Genomic DNA, 20,275 nt, shown 5'->3' with positions numbered 1-20,275 from the left:
ATAAATTATTTCTTCTCAATCGGCCACTCTTGACAGAGTGGTCTCCGCAATTATGGGTCGCACTGCGTCCCTCGCGATGCTCCTCCAATTTTGACGGTTTGCAGCATTGCGGGAGCACTCCACAATAGGCGTCTGGGTCACTGTTTTGATAAGGTCCGTCCATTGCGTGGGTGAGCGTCCTCAATCCATCAATCAACTGCTCAATCGATCCTTCATTTCTGGAGATGTGACCAAAGAACTTCAGAATTCGTAGTTGCACAGTCGACGATAGCCTTTCTTTTATCTTCAGTTCTTTTAAGATGGAATTATTGGTTCAGAAAGCCATCCAAGGGATCTTCAGGAGTCGTCTCCAACACCACATCTCTAAAGCATCAATTTTGCCGCGGTCTTGAAGTCTACGGAACCAGGCTCCAGTCCCGTAGAGGAAGATTGGAAACACAAGGCACCTCATAAGTCGAACCTTCTGTTCTTCCAGATCTTATTGAGCTTCTCTACCGCAGACCTGGTTATAGCACATTAATTATTTACAAATACTTAATAAAAACAAAGGCTTTAATTGTCACCAATATTATTGTAGTCGCTAAAGTAGAAAACTTGTATTATTTTACGATTATTTCCAAAGTATCTTTGAGGTCATGAAGTAACAACCTCCCATATTTTATGAAAATATGTTAACGAAGGTATCCAATAGATCTAATGTGTGAAGACCCGTGTAAGACAGTGTGTAAGACCAAGATGGGCGTTTCTTATGATTGGTTGAAGATAAACCTTTGTTTTATTACTAATGTTAAATTCAAGTGGTAAGCACAACTCCACACTGAGAAATAAAGGTTTCGACAGACAGACACACGAACGGCGAAGGGATCCTTTCTTCGTCAATATTCAAAACTTAGATTAATAAGTTCAGATAGAAAAAAATACCGGCAAACAGTTGGCCTCTTTTCTCAGGAACGCGCGCACACTAAAACAAAGCGAAAGAATCGCGAGTGTAAAACATAGGTGCCAGACACGGTAAAGTAACAAAACTGGCCTGTTGTCATGTGTTGCCTAGTAGCATGATGCTCTATCTAGACGTTTAAATTAAGTAAGCTTCTAAGCTTCTGTCGCCCGCAGGGAGACAGAGTAATCCTTTGGATTACAGACCTTCGGTTTTTTTTATGAAGATAAGCGACGAGAGGAGCAGGACATTCAGCTAATGGTTATTGATACGCTCTACCCATTACAATGCAGTGCCACTCAGGATTCTTGAAAAACCCAAAAATTCTGAGCGGCACTACAATTGCGCTCGTCACCTTGAGACATTAGATGTTAAGTCTCATTTGCCCAGTAAATTCAGCTCCAGCGCCCTTCAGACCGAAACACAGTAATGTTTACACATTACTGTTCCACGGCAGAAATAGGCGCCGTTGTGGTACCCATAATCTAGCCGGCTTCCTGTGCAAAGGAGCCTCCCACTGGTAAAAGGTTTTTAGGTCTTTTAAGTAATAAGCTAAGTGTAGCTGGTTATTTCACTACGCTTGCTACGGCTCTCTTTAAACTGGAACAAATATAGTGCTCGCACAGTACTGTTTGTATGTAGGAAAGCAATGCTGTGATGTTTGGTGGTATCCATCCAGTCAATTACCAGTGGGAGGCTCCTTTGGACAGGATGCCGGCTAGATTATGAGTACCACAACGGTGCCTATTTCTGCCGTGAAGCATTAATGTGTAAGCATTACTCTGTTTCGGTCTGAAGGGGTCCCGTAGCTAGTGAAATTACTTGGAAAATGAGACTTAACATCTTATGTCTCAAGGTGACGAGCGCATTGTTGTGCCATTCAGAATTTTTGGAGTTTTTCAAGAATCCTGAGCGGCACTGCATTGTAATGGGCGTATCAATTACCATCAGCTGAACGTCTTGCTCGTCTTGTCCCTTATTTTCATTAAAAAAAAAAGTCAAAGTCAAATAGACTTGACAAAATTACGCTTAAATTAAGCGCTTTTGTCATTGTAATTAAACGTCACTATAAATAATTTTTTTCCCACCTCATCAAAAGCTATCTTTTAGCCCCTGGTACGAGGGACAAAAGTAGCCGAGTCTCTCCCGGCAAGATGACTTTTGTCCCTCGTACCACGGACTAATAGTGAGCTTTTCATCCAAGTGGGGAAAAAAATCGTATACGCACCACGTGATATAAGTGACAATATTTTGCGGGAGAGAACGACCTACTTCTCTACCTAGGTGCGTAATATACTATTTTTACATTACTGATTCTACCATATGTTCGGAAAAAGTAGAGCTCGTGAGAAGAACATACAAGAAACTCAACGGCCACTCTTTTCAATCAATAGAGTATTTTACAATGGCTATACATAACAAATTGATCTGTTAATCTTGTAATCTTGTTGTAATAATATAAATTATTTCATAAAAAGAAATAAATATTTAACTGTATAAATATAAATTATCGTATATTTGTTGCATCAACCTTTAGAGCTTGAATTCATCGTTTGTGTAAGGATGCTTCGTGAACATGATGGTCTTGATAACTGACATAATTCGATAGCATATTCCCTTAACATTCATTTAAAATATAGTTTTATATAGTATAATAAATAAGTTTTATCAAAAAACACGTACCTGCAGAATTGGGCAGTGAGATCTTAGTCTATACTGGATGAGGTATTTTTTTTGAGGTTGTAACATTGTTACAGATTTACGGCCGTTCACATATTCAGTCTATCCCCGGTTGTGGCCTACTTGAGATAAAAATCGTAACTATCGTTGACTTTTCTTTCCCAATATACTTATCGATGGTAACTCACCTTATTAATGGGACGACGTATAGCTTACCAGCGATAGAAGTTTGTATGGAAATTGCAATTCACTCGTCCCAAAATAAGGCGATAAGAATGACTTATCGGGTATATTGGGACAGTTTCAGATTATTCACAGCTAATTACTCACAATAGAAGGTAGTAATTAATCTCTATCTGTAGATATTATATTGCGAATGGCCGTATGTTGACACATACATTCTTACATAACAAGAATCATTAATTATATTCATGTCTTATTAAATTATCATATTCATGTATGCTCTTATTTGGCTTAAAAAAATTAATATTTTAGTAAGATAGAAACCATTTAATTGAATCTACATTAAATTACAAAAATTTACAAAATTTTATGTAGATTACATTAAATTTTGTCCTAAGTATAGATTCTCATTCTGACATATTATATTTTATCAAAAATATACAATATTAATGTGTATTGTAAACCAAGGTAAGGCACTCACAAAGTGCCACAGGCAGGTGATAATTACTCGCTTCACGATTTACAGGATGCGGCTGAAAAATATTTGCTCGAAAGAAAAACAATTTAATTTCAGTCTTCTTTCAACCGAGGCACGGTAAGGACGTGTCGATTGTTGATTATAATCTAATTTTAAATCTTATCGTGAATATTATGTGATGATATAGTGATTGTGTGCTATCACACGTGCTTTTAAGAACCGGTTTATATAACTACTGTTTGATAGAAATGTTTACGCGGGAAAGATGTAGACTTTTAAATTAAGTTCAGTTGTTTTTTTATGGCCAGGATGACGTCTTCATGGAAACATAACATATTGGTGGCGTGCCTCATTGTTTTAGGTAAAAAAATTATTTTGTTTATAACGCTTAAACGATATATATCTTGTATTTTACACAAACACATTACCGATTATTTTATGCGTATAGTTGAGTTTTGTTTATCATTGTGCCTACTTTTAAAGTAAGATTGTTTTTTCTGACTGTTTTTTTTTTGAACTGGTTTTATTTCATTTTTTTATGAAGGGAAATGACGATGTGATTCTCGCCGCCAGTCTCTTGTTACTCTTGCTTTAAATGTGACTTTTTTTAGATGATTCATGTAATTTATTAACCTGGAAACGCCATCAAAAACAACATAATCACTCAACTTTCTATATCAGTTCATCTAATAATAATTATAATATTTTTTACTTGAAACAGACTTAAAACATTGCATAGGTACAAAAATATTTAAAAAAGAAACAGTACAATTAAAACTAAAACTAAACTAGCTAGCTAATAAATATATTTTTCAAAATAGTAGCTGGGTGGCAGTGTGTGTTGAAAGGGATGCCAAAAAGGCATAAAAGGCATTTATTTTCTCAAAATTGATTCCTTTAGAATTCTTTTTGATGTCATTTCTAATAAACTAGACACTACTGCCACTTTGGTAACAAATGGCGCTCTGAGAGAGAAGAAGCGGCCGCGGCGCAAGAAACTCTCCCAGATTTTTTTTTGCGCTCTTTTTAACCAAAAATACAATATTGTACTGTCATTGCTATTGCTGTAAAATAATTATAATCTAGTCCCAGGCTGTCGGATCACTTAGATATTCACCTGTGGAGTAGTAGGATTTACGACAGAGCCAGTTTTAATAAAACTTTTAAATTTTTTTATAGACGTAATGCCTGGACAGTGGCTCGGACTTCATTATAGAAGTGTATAAATTTACCCTTAAAGCTATTATGTATCCCATGAAGCCTACTAGAATTAGTTACAAGCAATCCCTTATTTCTACTACTTATTCCTGCTACTCAGGTTACCTGTGGTAATTGGTCACAGCACTGATTTTCAGTAGCTTTTAGCCGTTCGACGCTTGATATCGCGGTGCTAAGCAATATCTTTCACTTTGTCTTTTTCCCCAATATTCCAGATAGAATAAGCGACGCTTTCGCGAAACCTTCCTTGTCAGTCATCGGCGAGCGAGCACAGGACTCAATTAATGGTATCTGACCACCCATACCTACCCATAATTATTGATTCGAAAGACGGATATCCTAATGATTGTAGGTATCACCCGCGATACTTCTATAGTTATGTTGCTTCCAGCTTATTTATAAAAAGAATACCTAATTAATAACCTTTACGCAGATAGTAATTCATGAAATTATACAGTGAGATTCATTATTAAGTATTGATTAAAATTAATTTATTCATTCTAAACTTATTATTGAATTACTAATGTAGATAACATTAAATCAAGACTTTATTCAATTTGCTAAAGAAATAACACTTATGATTGTTTTTGTGAGAATAAAGGACGAGACGAGCAGGACGTTCAGCTGATGATAATTGATACGATTGAAAAATCCAAAAAAATCTGAGCGGCACTACAAGTGCGCTCGTCAACTTAAGATGTTACCAGACATAAGATGTTAAATCTCATTTGCCCAGTAATTTCACGTGCTACGGCGCCCTTCAGACAGAAACACAGTAATGCTTACACATTACTGCTTCACGACAGAAATAGGCGCCGTTGTGGTACCCATAATCTAGCCGGCATCCTGTGGAAAGGAGCCTCCAACTGCTAAGTCATTCACTTATGAATATCCGAAGTTATTCATTTTATCATTCATACCAGTAAAGTAAAGGTTGAGCTTTAATGAATTAAATATATTAAAAGGCATAAAAGGCGTTTATTTTATGGTTAGGTTCTCTAGGAACTCCCCAACTCTTATGAGAAAATTAACGATATTTGGCCAAATATTTTATATGCTCTACAGATATTTGATATGTATAATATGATGATCAGTGGAACTCCTTAAACGCTCACAGTAATGCACTTACGTTCGTTGCTGCATTGCAATACGACAGCCTTCTTTCTATCAGCCAGATATTTTGGCGCTTTTCGCAAGTCTTTTGAAATTTTCCTCGAGGTATATTTCCTCTATTGCGATAGGCGTTTCTCCCTGATTTCGTTTGTTTCATTTAAACAGCGCTGACTCATATGAGTAGCACGTTTAGTAGGTCTTCACATATTCAGACAAATTAGTAAGTGTACTTCAGATTCCCTAAAAATAAAAAAACAAAAAAAAAACAAACGACTTCATCATTAAGTATTTTATATTTTATTAATTTCAATGTAAAATATCACGAAGCGTATATTGCAAAAAGCATAGGCAAAAGTGAGATTTATGTAGTCGTTCATAAAATTTTGTTCTCAAATTTTACTTGTGTATTAATCCTAGAAGTGTTATTAAGTTTATCACTTTAAAAGCATAACAAATTGTTTACTAACTAATCTTGAAATTTTCGAATAATTCCGTGATAGTCGAAAGTCATAGGGTCGTTTGTAACTTTTCAAATTCAGCTGCTACATGTTATAGTTATCGTTATCAATCTTCTTATTGATTCGGTATAACCATTTTCAGTCAAATTTTACAACGGCCTATTTCTGCCGCGAAGCAGTAATGTAAGATTTTTTGACGATACGTCACTCGAATGGTTAGCTCAGTTGGGAGAGCACTCGCACGGAACGCGAGGGTCGTGGGTTCGAGTCCCGCATCGTTCATAAAGTTTTAATTTCAAATTTTATTTGTGTATTAATCCCAGAAGTGAGGGTTATCACTTTGAAATCATAACAATTTGTTTAGATTTGCAAGAGCGACATCTCAAGTCAATTTACAAATATGCAAATACTGGGGTTGAGCAGGTTATCAACTGTAAAATAGATCCTGTAGATGAAGCCACAACCTGAGAGTTGAACAAAGCATACAAGATTTTATGACTATACGTCGCTCGAACGGTTAGCTCAGTTGGAGTTTTCAAACACTTTATTAGATAGTAATTCAGGTAATTTTATCCGGCGAGCTATATATTGATTCACTACTCTAGTTCTTTCCAACCCAGACTGTCATAGGAAGTTAGCCTTTTCAGAGTGCTGCAAGCTTTCGAAAGCGTTGCTGTCTATAAGTTGAAGAATCTGTGCCGGTTTTTCAACCACGCCGACACTCCGTAAACACGTGCTGTGGCGCGTCTGTGAAAACACTAAACATTTTTGAAACAACTTAGTACTAACCATAAATATTGTTATGAAGGTCTTGTCGAATTTTCGCGAGAGTCGTAGAAACCGATAGGTGCTCACGCCGTAAGGGAACCTCTACGTTATGTCTCACACACTAAAGTCGAGTATGGTAACAATGTTGCAAGTTCATTCTTTCTTGTTTATTCTTTGTGACACTATCTGACATCATTCGAGAATAATCCTGAGCTATATAATTAATACATGCGAAGTAAAGTTATTCCAAGTTTAAAATTTTTTGTCTTTAACACTACGGAATTACATTACAGGGAGAAATAATTTTTAGAATAACTTTACACTGCGTTTAATAATAAGACAGTAGGGGTATATAATGCGTAATTGATTCATTGATTAATTCAATTTTAGTAACTGAGCGATAAAGTGAACAGAATACACTGCAGATGTAAATACTACGTAATAAGAGGTGGGACTGCCTAAGTAAAATTGAAATTTAGTTAAGTATGAAACGTGCAGTGATTTGACATAAGTTTGAAATAGTAGTAATTCCGGTAATAAGTAAAATCCGGTTAAGTTTGAAAGCGAAGAGTTGCTTAAAACGTAGTGGATGTAGGCTGTCTCCATTTTTTACAAGATTATAGCAGTCATCTGTCAATCTATCATGAGTGTCTATCTATCATCATCTATGTGTGGCGGTCCTCACATGATCATTTTCAACGCTAGAAATAGTAGTATTGACTCTTACCATCAGCTTTTTTTTTATGGAATAGGAGGAAAAACGAGCGTACGGGTCACCTGGTGTTAAGTGATCACCGCCGCCCACATTCTCTTGCAACACCAGAGGAATCACAAGAGTTGTACGCGCTTTTTTTGAAGGTATCCACGTCGTATCGTCCCGGAAACACCGCACAAGGAAGCTCATTCCACAGCTTTGTAGCACGTGGAAGAAAGCTCCTTGAAAACCGCACTGTGGAGGACCGCCACACATCCAACTGTTAACTGAGAAGTCGTCTTATTGATGAGAGCTTGGAATGGAATCATGCTTACCTAACATTAAAAACAATAACATACAAACCTGACTTACTCGTACTTTTCAAGGAGATGCAAATACTCATACTTTCGATGCAGACGAAGGACATTTAGTTTTATTTAGTGTAAGTACTACTGTATTTAAATTGTTGTAATGTTCATAATTGGCTCTTTGGCGACCACTGACATAGGCTATAGGATAGAACAGAAAAAAGTTTTTTCTGTACCGTGGGCTTTAAGACTACTGAAACTCAATGATATTTGCTCAATATGTTCTTCATAAGTATTCAAGTAAAGTCGTAATTCTGTAAAACCCCCGAAGCTTGCTGTTCTTTATGCGGCGTACTTACACATTATTGTCTAAATGTTTGTCGATTCAATGTAAATTGTGCCGCGGTTCCCACTATCGTGACTGACAGATTACTGCGTCTATAATTTGTAGATAACGAACAAAGCGGCCGCGATAAGGGCTCTAGCACACAGCGATGAAGACATAGAAGACATAAAGGTGCAGCCATATATATCTATAACAACATTGAAGATACTTCCGTTATAGAAGCGAAAACTTCTTTAGACGTGATGCGCACTTAACGGGTAATGAATGAGACTGAGCTATCACGCTCTCACTCAGTCAGTTATTTATAAAAACCTAAAGGCAAAAACCAGAGTTATTAATACACAATTGTTATTTTATTTATTGTTAATGTTGTGACTTTACTAACTCGCTTTAAAAAGTTTTCATTTATGTCGGATGGTCTTAAGTATAGACTCTTTTTTTTATATATTTACGAGCTTTTAGCTCGCGTTAAAAAAATGTAAAATATCATTGAAATGATAATAAATATTTACATATTTTTTTTTGTGTACAAAACTGAAAACAACTGCTTTTAAAAATGTTTGCTGGTCACCCGGGTGGTCGGGTCCAAGATGATTTCTTAGATAGATTAGATCAAATTTTTCGACGCATTTTGAAAATGAACAAAATAACCAAAGAAACAATAAATATTGCGAATAAAACAATGGCAGAGGGAGAAAATATATGTAGATATATGTTCATTTAAAAAAAATAACTCATCGTTAATGTCATTCTATTTTTATTATTATGTGTTTTTTTAGCATTCATTTATCAAGTGTAATTTTAAACAATACAGCTTGATAATATGTAATACTACACTCAATTGAATTACGAAAAGAAATAATATATAAAATATACATATATATATTTAACCTTTTTGTTTGGAACGCTAGATGGAACTTTATGCAGCGTTTTATCCACAATAAATAAGTTGAACAAACATGCCGAGCGCTCGGGAAAATGTTATGTTTGACGATCATTTAACTTAGACCGCATTTTCCACCGTGGGGCCCCACAGGGGGGCAATTTTATAGTTAAGGGGGTCAATTTAAAAATAGACTCGACACGACCTTAACCCTTTCGGTTAGGGTTATTTAAATACAATGCTTAATTTTAAATGCAACCGGTAACAAATTTAACAAAAAAATGTGCTAGTAAACTTTTACTACCGTTTCCATCTTCGTATTTAGCTGAATGTGGATTTAAAAATTTAGTGGATTAAAAAAAATAACACAACGCGGACACTTGCTATTACAGCTACATATTACAGCTAAGTAAATTGGAATCTAATATAAAATATCTGTGCAGCAAGTATTAAATTTAAAGTATTTTGTATTTCAGTTTTTCATTTTATGTTTTGATTTTACTTACGATGTTTTGGTAACAATTTTATTGTGATTTCTTCGCAAAACTTAAATTTATATTTCTTATGCGAACGAAACAATTTTAAAAGTTAATAATTATGTATAATAACAATAATAATAACTACAAATTTTAGAAATGTAAAGGTGGGGCATGGCCTAAAACTGGTTGGGAAACACTGGCTTAGACAAATTTTTTGTCACTCATAAATAATTTTGATTTCACCTCTCTAGCACGAAAAGGGCGCTATTGCTACGTGAAAACTGTTGTCAAAAAGCGTTTTTGCTGCGAGCGTGAGGCAAAGTGATTTAAATTTCGAACCCCACGTGACCATACATCCGGGAATTACTCCGCTTTAAAAAAATAAACAATGCGATCCGGTGCGTTCCGAAACTCATTTTAGCCTAGCGTATTAACTCATTGTCACAGACTCATTCTCGAAATTGAGATTTATAAATTTGTCAACTTTTTATTAGGGTTTGATATTTATAATAAACACTTAAATATTATCTTAATTGTATCTCTTACTATATGTAAGCACTTTTCTAGCTAGTCGAGGTGACAAGTTGTATGTTTCACACGAGAGCAATTTTTTTTTGTCTCGTGCCTTTAAATCAAATTTAAAGTCATCACTCGCAGCAAAAAATAACTTTGCTCACATGTTGAACAAATAACTATTTTCTTGATAAACTGTGTCCTATGTCACTTTCTATACCCTGAAAATTTGTGTACAAAATTCTTTGAAGATCGGTTGAGTAGTTTAGATGTGAAAGTGTAACAAATAAACTCACATTCGTTTATTTAATATTAGTTAAGATGTAACACCTACCTACCATTTAATATATTCTCCCATTGTTAATCATTAACACGAGAAAAACACGAAGCATAGAGTCAAACGTTCGTGTTTTTCCAAAAACGGAATAAAATCTATAAACGGATAAACAACAAATTTTGTGTTAACGCTACATACAATAATACTAGGTATAATCATTTTTGGGGTATTTCAAGAATACTGAGTGGCACTGCATTGTAATGGGCAGGACTATTAGCTGAACGTCCTGCTCGTCTCTTCCCTTATTTTCCTAAAAAAATCATAGTCCCAGTACTTACGTTTATATTGAAAGCGAACCTCACTGCCTCCGTATTCTATCAAAATTAATTATTTCAAGTTTACTCCAGTTGTTTTAATATTTTATTGTAATGAATTAATCGCCTGTAATTATAAATCTAATTTTAATTACGCCAGATAACTTCCACACGCCTACGTAATAATCTATTATAATAATAATATTGACACACTCTTACACAAATTATCTTGCCCCAAACTAGGCAAAGCCTGTTCTATGGGTACAAGATAAAGATTTATTTAATACAATAAACTTACTTAAACATATATAAATACATATAAACATCCATGACTCTGAAACAAACATCCATATTCATCATATAAATGTCTACACCTACTGCAGGTTCACTAACCACTGGGCTATAGGGGTCATATAGGGGTAATACACGCACCTTTTTTATGTATAATTGTTTAACATGGTTACGTTCATCACATAATATAAATGCTGTGAAGAAAAGTATAACAAACTGTCTTTTGTGTACTATAACTATCGACCTATAACCCAGTAGACTCCTTATACCGCTACATTCGCAGGGCAAACAAGCTATTCAAACAACTGAGGTAAGCAGTCGCGGGGTCATCATAGCATACCTATCGTTATTTGTCTGGTAATATCAGAACATATCGTAAACAATCACTACTGGCAGCTGTGGAATTATGTTAGATTGTTGAGTTAGAGTTCGTTATTTAGTGAAACTGACCTCTACTATATACCACTGGACTGGCTGCTGTCAAAGTGCTTTTGTGCCTGTTTGATATTCGCCATTTTGGCGCATTTTGGCCATGTAGCGAGAGTCTGAAGTATTAAAACTAGTGAAGACAACATTAGCAAACATCGATAGATAGTGGGAAACTATTTACAATACTTTAATAAGTTGATTCTTGAATTGACTTGAAATAACACGGAAAACGAACAAAATTAATTAAAAATGCAAAAATACTTCAGAGTATTGTACGTTCGTTTGTAGCCATTTGCATTATTAGTCAAAATTAGCTCTCTGGACACTCGCAAGTCGCGCTTCAAATAGGCACAAAAAAATTTGTCAAACACATGGAACAGCCTGTCCAGTCGTATTTATACAGGTCAGTGGCCAAAGTATAATAAATCAAAACAGTAAAGTAGTTATACAATTTCACTATACAACGTGTTACAAAATACCCCGTAAAAATATTAATTATCAAAGCCAAAAATTTTGTCAACCCTTATAAGCTGTCATGTCAGGGAAAACGTCTTCTGGACTGGAACGAGCTGGGCCTCAATATCAATGACGAATACATCACTCACCTTCGATTCGCAGACGATATTGAAATCATGGCTAATACCATGGAAGACTTAAGCCATCTCCTCGATGGCCTCAATACAGCTTCCTAAGATCTCAAAATGAACACGGACAAGACCAAGATCATGTCTAATGCCTATATCGCACCTACCCCATAACAGTTGGTTACTGTACTCTCAAAATTGTTGATGAGTACGTCTACCTCGGACAAATAATCCAGCAGGTCCAATTTCGGGAAAGAGGTCACTCGTCGAATCCAACTCGGATGGGCAGCGTTCGGGAAGCTCCGTAAAATCTTCTCGCCCCAAATATCACAGTGTCTGAAGACGACGGTTTTTAACCAGTGTGTGTTTTCAGTGATGACGTACGGAAAGCAGATGTAGTCGCTAACTATGAGCCTTATGAGAGAGCTCATGGTCGCTCACAGGGCAATGAAGACGGCTATGCTCGGAAATTCCCTGCGACAACCAAAATAGGAAAACCAATGCAACCAATGGTTGCGAAACTGAAGAGTGGCAGTGGGCAGGGCACATAGTTCGACTGACAGATGGCCGTTTGGGCAGTAGACCTCGAATGGCTACCATATACCGAAAGACGTTCTGTTGGTAAGCCTCCCAGAAGATGGACCGACGATCTGGTCAAGATCGCCGGAGTAAGTTGGATGAGGGCAACACAGGACCGATCGTTATGAAGACCTTTGGGGAGAGGCCTTTATCCAGCAGTGGGCGCCTTCCGGCTGAAATGATGATGATGACACATTGAAATAATAAAATATTTTCCATTATAGTCTTTACATTGACTTTAAAATTTATGCATTCAAAATAATTTGGTATGACACAATAGGTATTTATTTACTGAAAGTGCAAAACTGTACTAATAATGTATAAGCCAAATAATTTGCAAATTAGGCTGTTATTGTGTTTTTTTTAATGAAAGTAAGGGACGAGACGAGCAGGACGTTGACGACGCTGATGGTAATTGATACGCCCTACCCATTACAATGCAGTGCCACTCAGGATTCTTAAAAAACCCAGAAATTCTGAGCGGAACTACAATTGCGCTCGTCACCTTGATTCATAAGATGTTAAGTCTCATTTGCCCAGTAATTTCTCTAGCTACGGCGCCCTTCAGACCGAAACACAGAAATGTTTACACATTACTGCTTTATGGCAGAAATAGGCGGCGTTGTGGAAGCCATAATCTACCCGGCTTCCTGTGCACAGGAAGCTCTGGCAAATTGCTTCAGTATGGAATGATTATGAGATATTTGCAACAGAATATCTTAACACTTTTCAGATAGTTTTTAAGAAGCACAATAATAGGTTAGTTTAATCGTTTTAATATTGCCGATATTTTTGGCGCGAGCCGTCATAATAAACCCGACCTTCGTTCAGTTCAGGAACACCCAATCAACAAACATATTTTTACATAGTTTTCACATCGCGCTGAAAGATATACCGACTCTTACTGAATCATTTGTTTACAAGAATCGAAGGTAATGTTATTTACTCTTTAATTCTTCTACTTTTGTTTATCATATCTGTAAATGTTTATGTAAGAATTTTTATCTATACATACTCAAAGGACGACTTTAGAATTGTAAGAAATTAAATATTTTAGTGTAAGCGCAGTGTTCAAAGTATTGCCGTTTAAAATCAATGATTATATTATACGAACTTCAGCCCGCAACATCGTCTGCTTGGATTCCTTATTAGGTCTAGACTACTAAATGAATGGACTATAAATTGTATCTAAATCTCTTTCAGAGCTCACTGAGCTTTACTCGGTACCTCATAGTCCTTGCGTGACAATTGTTGATGACGCAACGTTATATTTGAGTAGGTATTCTTATTTTCACTATGGTTTAAACTTAGTATCCCATAGAACGAATTATGATGTTAAAAATATTGAAATTGACAGAGTTTTAGTCCACGATTATAATGCTACCAATCTGGTTGTAAGGTAATGCACCGTTCCAGAAAAAAAAACCATTAAAAGTATATATATAACCCAACCTCAAATTATGACATTTTAAAACTCTTATGTATTATAAACAGTTACAATTACAAATACTTGAAATGTACAACAACAATGCGTGTAAGTGATCACTTATAAGTGAACCAGCGGGGGGTGAATTGGATCTACGATATAGTTATCACTATATCGATACGAAACGCCTTTGCATTCTTACATATAACAAACACGTGTAACAAGTCTAGTAAGACGAAATTTGATAAAATGTTAAGTATTGTAACATGATTGTATTATGTTACAGCATTTACAATAATATAATTTTTAATAATATATTATGTATTTCTTTATGTTTTAATAAAGTTTTAAAAGGCATAAAAGGCATTTATTTTCTCAAAATTGATTCCTTTAGAATTCTTTTTGATGTCATTTCTTATACTACTAGATACTACTACCGCTTCGGAAACAAATGGCGCTCTGAGAGAGAAGAAGCGGCGCAAGAAACTCTCCCAGCATTCTTTTTTTTGCGCTCTTTTCAATAAAAATATACAATATTGTACAGTCATTTCTATCGCTATAAAATAATCACAATCTAGTCCCAGGCTGTCCGATCATTTAGATATTCAGCAGTGGAGTAATAGGATTTACGACAGAGCCATTTTTTTATAAAACATTTAAATTTATTTATAGATAATGCCTGAACAGTGGCTGGGACTTTTTGGAGCAATCCTAGTCCATTTCTAGTGTTATAATAATGAAAATCACTATTAAGAGCAAAAAGGTGACGATTTTTGTGAACATATATTAAATTTTCATAAATGTACTGACAATGAACAGTCATAATATTTATTTCTTTAAATTTTTCTTTGAGATACTGTCTATAACCAAGCTGATAGAGCACGAACAGCTCTCTTTTGCAGTGCAAACACTATATCAATGTCAGCAGCATGACCCCATAGTAATATACCGTACCTCATGATGCTGTGAAAATCTAGCGGTCGCAACATTCGTGTACTATCTAATTTTTCTAACTGCATATGCCTTAGAGCTGAGTCTATCTGCTAGATGGGTAATATGTGGACCCCACTGAAGCTTTTTATCTAACGTGATACCCAAGAAGACCGTAGTGTCCACAAGTTCCAATCTCTGGTCATTTATATGTACGTTGGTTTGTACCTCCACTGTGTTTGGTGTAATGAACCGTAAACACTTTGTTTTTTTACTGTTTAAGTGCAGATTATTCGTCTCAAACCAACGCACTATCTTTGAGAGTGCATTGCTTACCTCGTCATCAACATCCGCACGTCGCTTCACTTTAAAAATAAGTGAAGTATCATCAGCAAACAATACAATCTCATGGCTATCATCTACTACAAACGGTAGATCGTCTTTGATGCTTGCTTAGGCGACAGTGCCCGGTTAGCATCCTAGTGAGTATGCATAGATTTTTCCTGTTCAAAGATAGGGCTTCATTCGCAAAGCTGCTGTGGAATGCCCTTATCAGTGCTTTAGAGTGGTTTAAACCTAAACAGTTGTTCCAGTGTTTAAGTGCTTCTTGCTTACATTGGTTACTCAGGGTGTGTCGGATGGCGCTCTTAGGTAGTCTACAAATGGGTTCCGGACCATATTGGGCTGCTTTAGCCCCAGCTCTTGCGCGCTCATCGGCCATTTCATTGCCTACGATTCCGGCATGCCCTGGGACGAATGTGAGAATCACTCTGTTTTTCATGCCTAATGAATTCAGGCATTCAACGCAATTATTGACTAACTTGGACGTCGTCAAGTCAGCGTCTAAAGCCAACAATGCTGCCTGACTATCAGAGTGAATGTATATGTTATGATTGAAGTAGCCTTTTTGGATATTGGTTTCCGCGCATTCCAAGATGGCGTACACCTCTGCATGAAATATGGAGGTAAAGCTCCCCAGGTTTGTGCTGGATTTAAACCTGGGACGTTCTCCATAGACCCCACAGCCAACTTCATTTTCCACTTTGGACCCATCGGTGAACCACATGAGGCTCCCGTTCTTCCACGAGACTTTGTTGTTCATCCAGTCGTCCCTGGAAGGTAGTTCCAAAATATAGTGTTGAACAGAGATTAATTGTGGAATCATCTGATTAGGTAACATGCCTAATATGTGGTCTCGCAGAACTGAGTCTTCTAAAGTCCTAAGCGTTTGCGACATCCAGTTACATGAACCCCCTGGGCGATTGCCCTCAGCATGCTTGCCTTCGCCTCTTGCTGTATGAACAGTGGAAGAGGCGGTAGGTTTAGCATTGCTTCAATGGCCGCACCAGGAGTAGACGTCATGGCCCCGGTTATCTACATACAGGCAAGTCTCTGCAGGCTATTTAGTCTGTCTGCAGGTGTTTTTTTTTTACATTTAAGTCAGTTCGATTCCTAGACGAGGCAAGTAATTTTTAGAAAATTTTTGAATGCAGAATTACTAACTTTTAAATATAACATAAAGTCTTCTTTAAGTAAAATAGCCTATCTTCGATATTTAAGGTACTTTCCCTTCATGTACCATAACTTTGGGACACCCTGTATATATTTTTTTGTTTATTAGCCAGATGAAGAAACTCACCGCGACACACACACAAAATAAATGTGCTATAAAATTGAAACGAATTTTTAAAAAAACGTTATTTGGTAAAAGGTTACTATCATAATTTATTTTCATAATAATAAGCCTGGGGGTTACCTATTTAATGAACAAATTTAACTATAACGAAGAAAGATTGAAAACATACACCCCGCTGAGTTTCTTTTCAAAATGATGGTATAATTTTGACGTTCAATAAGTATTTTAAAATTCTATTTTTAATAAAAATATTTGAATTGAATTGAAAAAACTGATCCTAAGTACTTACATATATTGACGGTTAAATTGAATACAGGTTCAACAACGTTTACGCCGACTTTTAAAAATACCAATTGACGGAGTGCTTGGAATGTTTCCAAATAGCCCGAAGACGTTGTCAAACAAATGCTTCATATCACATATTCTTATTTGGGTCAAACGCTCGCTAAATAAACATTCAGTACACTCAATTAAGGCACAGCTGAACACAATATCATATGATCGTGTTACTACTACTACCCAAGATTATATAAAAGAGATGGAAAATGGTGGGCCCAAATGTAATACGATTAGTTTTTTTTTAAATTTGCCACTTTTTGAAGTGAACACTTTTTTAGCATCATTGTGATTTTTAACGTCGATGAAACGAAAAAGCGATACTAAAAAGAGACAGACACATAAATTCATAAGATTTAACGTGGCAGAAAATAGGAAGATAGGAAGGCGATCATAATTGAAGAAGAGTGTGTGTGAGCATGTGTCATCCTAGCAACTTGTACCAGGTCACTTCTGACATATTATGTACTTTGTACGGACGTAATATTTTTTTTCTTAGAATATTAAAAATAAGCTTATTTCGCAATCTAGAACCAGAATATGAGAAATATAGCTTTGTAAGACTATATATTAATTGAGTATCCGATTACACAATAACAAAAATAAACCTTTGCACTAAGTGATAAAACTTGACTATAGAGAAGTCTTGACTTATCGTCAAGAACACCGCAACCTATATAAGGCTGTGGTTGTTACTACCTAACTACTCACTAAGCCGCCTACCCAGTTCCTAGAAGATATTATAAATATAATAATAGAAGATGAATAAAATGATGTATAATAATATATTTGTTTTATTCAAGGTATATAGGCACAAGTACCTATTGATTATTACTTACTTACGTCTTTCCTTGTGAAATGGGAATGGAAAGGAATGGGAATCCCCCAGTGTTCAATTCTTGGACCATTTCTGTTTTTAATCTATATCAATGACTTAACTCAATTATAACCCTATCTAATAAAGAACACACATGTTATAGTATTGTTTACAGATGATAAATCACTATTATTTAAAGTTAATCGACATGTAATTATAGTATTGACGATGTAAACAATGCTATTGCTAAAGTTAAATAATGGTAAAATGTAAACAATCTTCTTTTAAATGGGAAGGAAACTAAATGCAAAAATTCATATTACCAAAAGTGAAAAAGATTAACATATTAAATTAAGCGGAGAATTGTTGGATCTTGTAATTAAAACCGTGTTCTTAGGTATAACTCTAGATGAGAATTTTCAGTGGGCAACCATACATCTGCCTTAGCAAACAGATTAAGCTCTGCAGCATATGCGGTTAAGAAGATGAGAAAACTGACTGACCGACTGAATAGCACATTTTAGTTCCTTTCACAGCTTTTTGAAATATAGTATCCTTTTATGCGGTAATTCTGCTGAGATCAATACAGTATTTGTGGTGCAGAAGAGAGCCATAATAATAAATTTAAAGATGTTGGTATTATGACAGTAGTGTCACGGTACATTTATAAGAATTTGATGTTTGTTCAAAAGAATAGATATAATTTCACAAGATTAAGTGATTTACATAATATTAATACTAGAAATAAGTGTAAATTTGCGATTCATGCCACAAGGCTTCATAAAGTCAGCAATTATTTTAATGTCAATGTATTCATATCTTTCCGAACAATGAACTTTCCGAACAGATCGAAAATCTGTCTATAAATACATTCAAAGCCATATAAACAAGTAAATTATGCAACAAAGGCTAAGTACCCAAGATTATTTAAATGATAAAGCAGCTTGGAATTGAATTGTTTTTATAATATTTTAATTTGTTTGATATTATTATTTTAAGCCATTGTTAAAGATATGAGTTCAATAAACGTTTTCATTTTCATTTTACTAATCTTTACAATGCACTAGGTAGATGAAACTTGGATGCTAGAAGTATGCTTTCTTTCCCAACAATCACTATTTTTATGTCGTACACAACGATCTGTTTATGTTTCTGTGTGTTTGTCTGGGATTCGAATTCGTGTCATTCTGATTGGCATTCAGCATTGGCGAATATCAGACCATAGTTGAGCTAGAAAATATGTCTTGAATTTATAGTCAACAACATTGTAACATAACCTAACTTTTATCAAATCTTGTAGAACTCAGCACACTCATTGACAAAATCCTTAAAATCTCATTCATTGTCTATTCAAATTGATTATATTTATCTCGTTACATTTCGGCCCACGGTTGCATGGAAGGGCTTCGCTCTCTTTTAGTGATAAATGACACGCATCTAAAAGGCCATCTTGTAACTCCAGAGAGATGATATGAGGCGTTGATCAGTTACCGGTTGATCCGGTGACCACAGATTTCTTCTACTATTTCATAAAAAATCTTTGGTTGTATTTTCATTAATATTAACCTAAGTGATATATATTGTTGGAAATATGTTACGATAAAAGTACAAATATTTGCAGAATGACGAACAGGAGAATGTAATAGTGCAAGTATCTATACGAACCATATCAACTAAAGAACAATTCTTTATAGTATGTACGTAAGTAGATTCTCATATCCACGTGTCTGTGGCGTCATTAACTTATAAGTTATAACACGAACAGTGTCGTCTATTACAATTTCTTAATTGCTTGTTTACGGATTGTAGCGATGACGTCATTAGAAGGAAACTTAATTAGAGCCCCCGTTTTAAGTAATTTACTTGTGTTCACTTATGAGGTGTGCCCCCTGAAGTACGACATTAAAATCAATATCAGATTAATAATCAAAATTAATGGAGTTTTTTCAACTAATGAAATATTGTTATGTCAGAAGCGTTATAATTTTAATCAAATACTTTTTCATGGGGCACACTAAAAGTTTTGCACTTCTAGCTTATCGGAACTGTTTGAATTTCGAATGTTATATTTCTTGAAACGTTGGAACCTTCTTTTATTACTATAAAAAACAATTGGTGGAACATCATTTGTCAATTGTTTTTATCACGCATCAAAGTTCTACGTACGTCACGAAAATGGAATGAAGTCGAAAAGATTTTAATTATATTATAAGGTGCAATGTTTACTCGTCACAATTTTAATAGTACCATCTATACGTCAAGCTGTTTATCATATTATATCACAGTGTTTGTAAATTCATACGGTCTTCAATTAAAAGTGAGAATATCTCTGTTATCGGTAACTTTTAATAAATCTAGTTTTATTTTTCAATATTGTTACCTTTTAGTATTTGGGTTTTTTTTCTAAGCTTAAAATTGTTTTCTTTAAAAACTGTTTATCCTGCGCACCTTAATATTCCTGTACTGCACCGACTGCAACGTCCTGTTAACTAATCCTTCAAATTTAAAAATCGATAGAAATCACTGAGGTCTAGGTCAGGTGAATATGGAGGATCCTCAAGTATTTCAGACCAGCATCTCACAGACAGAGCAACGGCG

The 20,275-nt window shown here is 35.3% G+C and overlaps 1 protein-coding gene across 1 annotated transcript in view; it reads left to right on the top strand.

Moving 5' to 3' along the window:
- The first annotated feature begins 3,367 nt into the window (after nt 1–3,367).
- LOC126979157 (lutropin-choriogonadotropic hormone receptor-like) overlaps nt 3,368–20,275 on the top strand; it is a 57,162-nt gene continuing 40,254 nt past the window's right edge. The window contains exon 1 of the mRNA XM_050828402.1: nt 3,368–3,639. Within this exon, the coding sequence (XP_050684359.1) occupies nt 3,579–3,639 (61 nt within the window). The 5' untranslated portion in view covers nt 3,368–3,578. The remainder of the gene's footprint in view (nt 3,640–20,275) is intronic.

This window comes from Leptidea sinapis, chromosome 3 (assembly GCF_905404315.1).
Source record: "Leptidea sinapis chromosome 3, ilLepSina1.1, whole genome shotgun sequence".
Classification (NCBI taxonomy): domain Eukaryota; kingdom Metazoa; phylum Arthropoda; class Insecta; order Lepidoptera; family Pieridae; genus Leptidea; species Leptidea sinapis.
The sequence above is the reverse complement of the archived record's forward strand: the minus strand, read 5'-3'. Positions and strand labels throughout refer to the sequence as shown.